We start from the raw sequence: 9,021 nt of genomic DNA on the forward strand, positions 1-9,021 counted from the left end.
GGAGGGAGCTGGAGTACACAGGGCTAAGATCGAAGGTGACTATACGAAAAGATAAAATCACAGCTAAGAGTCCTTGGAATTGTTTCATGTAATTCAAAGATCCTGGCAGTCTAGAAGACCTCCAAACTACTGCAGTTTGAGAAATAAACTCCTGTACTCAGCCTAGGCCAGTGCCTGACAAAGACCTACATTCTATGGGTGCACTGGGAGTGTATGGGGGAAAGAGTGGGCTCAAGGAGGGGTCAGGTAGAACATATCCCATTTCCATCACAAGCTCTAGGATCTTCCATTGTCTATGCTCCCCCTTTCCACGAATCAACAAATATTTTAGTGTTCAACAGGTGTAAGCACTACATAAAACAGCACTTTCTGTCAGTGAAAGTTTTTTCCTGTTGAAAAAAATATAATAGAAACATCTTTGCTTTGGCTCTTTAAAAATATTTCAAAATTAGGCCCTCCTTTGAATTATCATGTTGCATCATCTGGGGAGTTATAAACAGGGTAACCACATAATTTACCATATACTTTTCAGAGTGTAAGGAAACACTCATTGGACAGCATGCTGGGGTAACAAGATAACCAGGAATCTACCAGGCAAACTGGGATAAAGGAGCAAACACACTAGTATTTACAAAACCAAACCTGTTGCCATTGAGTTGACTCCAACTCATAGTGATCCTATAGGACAGAGTTGAACTGCCCCATAGAATTTGCAAGGAGCAGCCGGTGGATTCGAACTACTGATCTTTTGGTTAGCAGCTGAGCTCTTAACTACTGCGCCACGATGGCTCCAAAAAAGTATTTCCTAAATGCTAATTCCTTCAACAATTCAATATAGGTAGTACTATCATTATTCCCATTTTACAGATGAGAAAATGGAGGCTGAGACAGGTTAAGTCACTTGTTCAAGGTCACAGAGCTTGGCTATCAGATGGCAGAGACTGAAGGGTAAACCCATGTGACCCCAAAGGTGAAGCACTTACATTGTACTACCACTTCTCACAGTTTGAGGGACAAAAACGGGAAGTCAAAAGGCTCTTATGTAACAGCCAAAGGGGGATAGCAAGAGAGCCACCTAAGTGAGTCAAAGGGAAATATGTAATCAGAAAAGAAAAAGTGACCACAATTCCATGTAGGTTTTTATTAGCCGCTTACCATTTGCAAGACACTGATAGTGTTGACAAGAGCTGGAAGAAAAATTTGTGGTAAGAATCTGTCTTCAGCTTTGGATTCTCAGACTTCAAGTTGGAAAAACTCTAGACTATGCAAATATGTTGTCCTTCATACATCATAAGGATGTTTCTGACCCATCTCAACATGCCTTCTGAATTATGACACTCAATATAAACCCCGCTGTCGGCTAGTTGATTCCAACTCATAGTGATCCTACAGGACAGAGCAGAACTGCTCCATAGGGTTTCTAAGGCTATAAATCTTTACAGAAGCAGACTGCCACATCTTTCTCCCATGGAATGGTTGGTGGGTTCAAACCCCTGCCTTTTTGGTTAGCAGCCAAGTGCTTAACCATTGTGCCACCACTGTTCTCATATCCAGTATAACTAACCTATTGCCGTTGAGTCAATTCTGACTCATAGCGACCCTATAGGACAGAGTAGAACTGCCCTATAGAGTTTTCAAGGAACGCCTGGTAGATTCGAACGGCAGACCCGTTGGTTAGTAGCCAAGCACTTAACCACTATGCCATCAGGGTTTCCTTTTTAACAAAAATTTAATATTTGAATACCTAAATTTGAGAAAAGGCAGGTATAAAATGATTTCTCCTTTACTAAGCAAAACCAAAAACCAGACCCACTGCCATCGTGTTGATTCCGATTCATAGCAACCTTATAGGACATAGTAGGATTGCCACACGGGGTTTCCAAGGCTGTAATGTCTACAGAAGCAGACTGCCACATCTTCCTCCCACGGAGCGGGCTGGTAAGTTCAAACCGCTGACCTTACAGTTAGCAGCAGAGAGCTTAACCACTGTGTCACCAGGGCTGCTCCTTTACTAACCAGCTCCTTTACATAACAGTCCCCAAGAGAGCATCAAAGAGCTTGTTTACAGATCATTAGCTACTTTAAGTCGCAGAGTAAACTTAAGAGGAGTCACAAGTAACTAAAGATCCACAAGAGTCTACGTATGAAAACATTCTTTGTAAACAACTTTACAAGATTATACAGGGTAACCCACATTGGATCTAAGTAACACCTCCCTGCAAAAAATAAAAGGTACGAATTTGTGATCTTGCCAGCAAAGGATATACAGCTAACGAACAGATTTCTCTCCGTACAAGGTGAAAAACTAGAGGAATTTAAACAAAGTAATGTGGAAACCAGAATCTAAGTAACTACGCCAAACCAGATAAAAAAAAGAGAGGCAATCAGTATCTGTGGAGAAATCTTAAAAAGTCAGGTTCATCTTACACCTTTAACTCTTGTCCAAAGACTGCCACTAAAATAGACAGTAGACGCTCTGATGAGACTCAAGATGCAGAGAAGACAGGAGTGTCAACCCATCGGATCTTTTTTCAATGAATCTGAGAAGTACAGGTGTAAACTCCACAAAAGTGCACCAAGAATCAGCCCTAAGATAACCCTGACGACAAGAGGCACATTCCAGATTTCACCTGTTAGGTTAGCAGCCAGGTCTGCTTCCTAAATTTCAGTTGTTCCTTTTGATGAATTAGGGCTACATATGCTCTACTGAGGAAACCCTGCTGCTGTAGCGGTTGCTACAGCTGCTAACCAAAAGGGTCGGCAGTTCGGGTGCTCCAGGTGCTCCGTGGAAACTCTACAGGGCAGTTCTGCTCTGTCCTATAAGGTCGCTATGAGTAGGAATTGACTCGACAGCAATGGGTTTGTTTTTTGGTTTAAGCTCTATTCAAATAAAGAATATACTATAAGCAAAAGAGAGGTTTCTTTTGTTCTCCTTTTCCCTGTTTTGCAGGTGTTAAAGGTCTGAGTGCACAGATCCTAGGTCAAATGCCTAACGCTTATCACTCAGAGACTTCTCCCAAATGCTCAGAAATTCGGAGAATAACAAATGTTCTGACAGGCTGTCCAGAGGAACATGTCTATCTCAGGAGGTTTTGTCAATAAGCCAGAGATCTGAGTTTACCCTATAAAGAATCAACTTGACACAATGTCAATTTCCAAAGGTCCAAGGACAGACATCACCCTGGCAACACAGAGTAGCTGAAAAAGAGGGATAAATACCCAGTGAATACGGTGAGCTGGACAACATATTTGGTTCAACTGATAACTGCCAACACAAAACAAGGTTCTTCTTCAGCTGTGGTACAATGTACACTACCCTTACAACTCAAGGACTCCTTTTCTCACCTCAAATTATCTGGCAATAAGATCTGAAATCACCAGTGATAGTCTTTATCAAGCCTTAACACGTGAATCACAGTAGTCATGTGTTGCTTAATGGCCATGATACGTTCTATGAAATAGGATGTTATGTGATTTGCACATTGTTTGCCCAGTACCATATATAACAAACATACCTTACTGGTTTATTACAGGTACAGTAAAAAGTCCTGGATGACACAAATGCTGTTTCAGGATGCCCTTCTCAATTGCTATGCCAGTGAAATGCAGTACTGCTTGGAAGAACGCATACCTTTCAAGATTTTGCTAATTGTGGACAATGCTCCAGGACATCCCCCTTTCACTGGTGACCTCAACCCCAACATCAGAGTGGTGTTCCTTCCACCAGGTATCGGCTCTTGCTGCTGGTATCACTAGTACTGGTTTTGCTGCGTTCAAGGGCCATGATGCACTTCATGGCAGTATTTTTGAAAGAAAATTAAACAGAGATAATGCTGTAACACTCAAGAGATGTGCAATACACAAGACTGGACGTTGCTGCCTGAGCTCAAGAATGCACTGTTATATGATAAACTTTTTATTTGTAAGTAGGGAAAATCCACATGAAAGTAACAACAAAAAGGACAGTACTTACATAAGCCAGTCACACAGGCATTTATTATGACTATCAAGAATACATATTACAGGTTACATACGTACTGTACCATTATACACCTGGCAGCACAATTGCTTTGTATACAAAAGACATTACATACATGTGTTGCACGAAGAAAGCTGTTGCTTTCTGCTACGTCTGGTTATATCCGCTGTGTCCCGTTCTCCGACGGGGATTTCTGAACTCTATCATGATCTTACGGGACCATGAACGCACACGCGGTCAGACGTTGCCTGAATGGACGTTATGTGGCTCATGACTGTATAGCTATTAATACTGTCCTGTGAAAATTTTCTTTAAAACTTCGGTCAGCTATGTGTTTATGGTAAATACATAACTATGTCTACTAATGAGATTATACCCTGTGATTCCCTGTATTATGCTCTGGTTGCTAGGAAGTGTAGAGCAGCAGGTGATAGTCAACCTTATCAACTGTCTCAGGCTTCAGGTTAATAGTTCTTTTTTTCCTCTCTATAGTGTTGACTTCCTGCTTGTATATGTGTTCTGTGTTATAAGCCATTTCAAATGTTCTTTAAAAAGAGGGAGTATAAATACACCAATAGACTTTTTAAAAAGCCCTCTTGCTATCTTAGTTTCCAACATGCCTCTATCTCCACCTATTCTTAACAAGTACTTATCTGAAAGACGAGAAAACTGAAGCGCAGATGCTAAATTCATTTGCTAAACGAGATACTCACTTAGTTGGCTTCTTGACACCCAGATCAAACTGTGAAATCCAACAAGCCCTATTATTTACATAGCACTGTGCTAGACCCCAGGGCCACACAAAACTAAGTCATTATTATAGCTGAAGAATCCAGATACCTCTGCTTTGAACGGGTGGACATCCACTCAACTCCAAGCAAAGCAAACAAAGTGAGTAAAAGCTCACCAGGAAGCTACCCTGGAATCTGATGCAGGACCATCGAGGTCACCCTGAAATAACCTATATTCTTTGACTGGCACCAGAAATGCCCTCATTTCCCTGGGGCCTCCAGGCTTGGATGATTCAAGGATTTCTTGGTCTAGAGCCAGGTTGGAATCCTCACAGGTGAAAGGTGAAGGACTGGCACCATTTCAGGAGGTCTTTTTCTCATACCATTCAGTACCATGCCAAACTACCTTTTTCCTCTTATTTTTCCATGCTTTCTCATGTTATCGGCACGTGGCAGAGGTACAGAAGTGACTTAAGTCATAATGTCCAACTAGGTTGAAGTTCTGAAATATGGATTACCTAGGACCTGATATGTGACCTTGAACTAGTCCTCAAGTGACCCATTAACTAAATAAATGCCTTTTATCATCACTAGGGGAAAAGTAATTAGTCATCATAAAGCACTTTAATACAAGTGCTGCGTAAATGCTAAACAATAAAGCTCAGAAAGAGCAAGGTTAATAAGAAACACGGGGGCACATTTACCAGCAAATGGAAACTAACAACAGGGCATTCCCACATCCCTGGCCGGGACTGCTTCTTTCAGCTGATGGAATACAAGTCTCGAAAATCATTAGCTCTTGGCCTGACAATAATACACATTAACAACATTCCTCCTGGGAAGAGGAGAGAAAAAGGATATTTATTTCTGGGAGGCAGCCATCCTGACATCTCAGTTACTTGTTAGCCAGGTGGGCAATTAATATTTGAGTACAGTATCTAGGTACAGAGCTAGGCATAAAGAGGCCCTGCCTTTATGAAAGTTTACAAACTATAATACAAACTTTGTCTTATCACGGTGGCATTCACAAATAAGAATAAAGACACTTAATACCCTGAAGCAACTAGACAAAAGATGGGCTAATGGGGAGAGTAAGAGTCCAGGGAATTAGGGTATCAGGGCTTTCCCATTCTTCCTTTTAATTCACCGAGATAATACCTATAACCATTCAGCCTCTAAGTGCAGTGACTGTTTCTCCAAAGAACTGTGCAGAATACAAAGAGTTACAGCCCCCTGCAGCCAGCTGAACCAAAGAGCACTAAAAATACAGTTAATCAAGACTCCTTAGAACCAAGGGATGGTCCTTAATCTCTTTTAGGCATTTCGTTGGTAAGATCTCAATTTTTGGGGGGGGAGGGGAGGAGACAGCACACACACAATGTCTTTTCAATGTGGCATTTGGTATCTGCAATGGTGCGTTAAATTCTTTTATTTTAAATGTCATCTCTCCCACTTAAGATAGCTTAGCCAGTTCAGGTGTAGGAGCCTCAAGGACTGTAACAACTCCTGCAAGCCTCTGTTCAGCTTATACAAGCACTGCATCCCATCAAACGCTGCAGGCAGAGGTAGCTTTGACAGACTCTGTCTTTATATAGGAGAGAAATTATCCGGGTTCTCATTGGTTTCAGAAAGGTCACCTTTTTGTTGCAAAGGTTCTCTGGTCTACTGTTAACTGGGTGCCAGGTATGTAGAAAGTCAAGATGTGGTTGGCAGTAAATGATCAGGAAGCACTAGGGACCCCAATTCCACCACCTGGAGAACTGTTTGGACTAAAACCTCCAAAGAGTTCCATTTAATCTTCCATAACAAGAGGATCAGAAGGGTGTCCTTTGAGTTCAACTCACAGCACAATAGACTAAACTTGTTCTGCCTCAATAAGAGCAGTAAAGAATGAGCAATCATTCCCTACCGCCCACCCTGCCAACCCACCCAAGCTCCTTTCTCAAGGGATGTCTAAGTGATCTATTCACACGACTCTCGATCAACCTGTATCCATGACAGTGTCTGCTGTCACCAACCTCCAAACGTTAATTCCTTAGAGATGTCAAAGCAACAGGAAGACCGTAGAAGGTGAAAATCATAGTTTTCTTTTCAATCTCACGGTGCATTCATTGCCTTCACCTAAATAAAACCGCTGGGTCCACGCATTCTTTTCTCTTGCCTCCAAGCTATCACGCAGTTGCTGGATAAAACGACCACTGTTCCCAAAGACTTGCCCGAAAAAGCTCTGCCGGATTCATTCACTCACCTGAGGGGAGCTTCTCTGCACAACCCACCCCCCGCCGCCCCCGCGGCTGGTCGTAGGGGCCGGCTGAGTTTGTTCACCCCCTCACTCCCGTCCTCGAGGCCCTTCATCCAGGAAAACTCAGTGGGAAATTTAAGGCCCGGCCCTGTCGGGTTTAAGAAAGATCCTAGAGGGCTAGGGCCGAGGGACAAAGGAAAGCGAGGTCACGGACGGCCTTTCCAGCTCGGGATGGGCCTGGGGCCGTTCACCCGCCACCCCACACCACCTCTGCTGTCCCCAATCATCCCAAACCCTCGCCCCTGAAGTCCCAAACTAGCCGAAGCCGGGACCCGGGGCTCGCTCGCGCCCCTTCCGCGAGGCCCGGCGGGCCCCCGCCGCCACCCACAGCCCCCGCACCTTCTTGGGCGCCTTGGTGACGGTGGCCAGGAAGGAGTACTTCTCCGCGTCCTCGATCTCCTTGGCCTGCTTCAGCTCCTCCCCGACCCCGGGCAGCGGCATCGCGTCAGGCATCGACATCCCCCGGCCGGCCTGGCCCGCGGCTTACCCGCCGCCCCCGCCTCCTTCCCTCACGGGCGTCCGCCCGCCTGCTCGCTCCGCGCCCTCCGACACGCGCTTGCCCGCCCTCCCGCCCGGCCCCAACTCGGGCTGCGTTCGGTTCTAAGGGGCTGCGGCCGACGCCTCGTCAGCTTGGCAGTTCAACACAGCGGGACACGGACGGCCGCGCTAGGAGCACCAGAAGCAGCAGCGCGGAGCTCCCACCGGCCAGCGCCGCCACCTCCGCCGCACGCAAACACGCACGCAAAGTAAGGGCAGAGGGCGGGACGCCACGTTAAGTATTGGCAACTCCTGGGAGGGGGAAGAGGCGGGGAGAAGTGGGCTCTGTCGTGACGTCATCACGCTGGACCGGGCTGGGCCCCAGAAGCCACCTCCTCTTTCTCTAGCTGATGGTAAAACTCCGTCCCAGGGTGAGCCGGACCCTTTGTGCCGCCAGGTGGCGCCATCAGCCCTGTGAGCGGCTCAGGGTTCTTGCTTGGATGCCAGAGGATTGAGGGTATTTGGGCTGTGGGGGGGAGCCCCGGTAGGGCAGTGGTTAAGAGCTCCGCCGCTACGCAAAAGGTCAGCTAACCAGCCGCTCTTGGGAAACCCTGTGGGGCAGTTCTACTCTGTTCTGTAGGGTCTCTTTGAGTTGGCGTCAACTGAACGGTAACGGTTTTTTTTTTTTTGGACTGCGGTGTTCCGGGCGAGGCGAGATCTCAGAGGGCGTAAGGGGTATGCTGGGAGCAAAGACCAGAACCCTACAGGTCATATCCTACAGCCGTTCCTAGGAATATTCCGGGGCCACGGACAACTCACTCACTCACTGCCTCTGCCCCAGGCCCTTTGGACCAGCTGCCCCCTCCTAAGAGGCCATGTTTGCCTCTTCTCACCCTACAGGGGTGGACAGAACAAAATCAGAGCTATCTGGTTTCTGCACAACCCTTTGTGACCTGCACTGACACCGCCTCTGCCTGGGCCTTGTCTGTTTACAAGACCTTCAGGCCGCATAGCCATGCTGGGTCAGAGGGTGGAAAGCAGTATAGTAAGGCGGGAGAAGTCCCCAGCCTGAAAGCTTTCCTGCTCCATCCTCCACCCAAGCATTAGGCTCTGCCGACTCCCACTGGGCACCCAGGGCACTCATGGACCATTCACACACTTTTACTGGGCACTACTGTTTTTTTGCTTACTGTGTGCAGCCCCTGCGCTAAGACCTTGAATGGCAAAGGCATGCGTGACACATTTTATGTTTTGCAAGGGCTTAGTCCAGCTGGAAGGAGCCCTGGTGGTGCCACAGTTAAATGCTCAGCTGCTCATCGAAAGGTTGGCAGTTCAAACCCACCCAGCAGCTCCGGAGGAGAAAGATATGGCAGTCTGCTTCTGTAAGGGTTACAGCCAAGAGAAGCCTATGGGGCAGTTCCACTCTGTCACCTGGGCTCGCTATGAGTTAGAATCAACTCCACAGCAGCCAGCAAGTCCAGCTGGAGAGGCAGAACCTGTATGGAACCTAAATGTCAGCTGAGGTAGCTTGT

At 46.3% G+C, this 9,021-nt stretch overlaps 1 protein-coding gene across 2 annotated transcripts in view; it reads right to left on the reverse strand.

Moving 5' to 3' along the window:
* The window catches only part of AHCYL1 (adenosylhomocysteinase like 1), a 47,737-nt gene extending 40,210 nt beyond the window's left edge, over positions 1 to 7,527 (reverse strand). The window contains exon 1 of one of the 2 annotated variants that reach the window (XM_003409560.4): positions 7,352 to 7,527. In XM_003409560.4, the coding sequence (XP_003409608.2) occupies positions 7,352 to 7,471 (120 nt within the window). In that variant the 5' untranslated portion in view covers positions 7,472 to 7,527. The remainder of the gene's footprint in view (positions 1 to 7,351) is intronic. The other variant, XM_064282428.1, reaches the window with a different exon arrangement.
* Positions 7,528 to 9,021: the final 1,494 nt, after the last annotated feature.

Source organism: Loxodonta africana, chromosome 3, assembly GCF_030014295.1.
Source record: "Loxodonta africana isolate mLoxAfr1 chromosome 3, mLoxAfr1.hap2, whole genome shotgun sequence".
NCBI classification, from domain to species: Eukaryota; Metazoa; Chordata; class Mammalia; order Proboscidea; family Elephantidae; genus Loxodonta; species Loxodonta africana.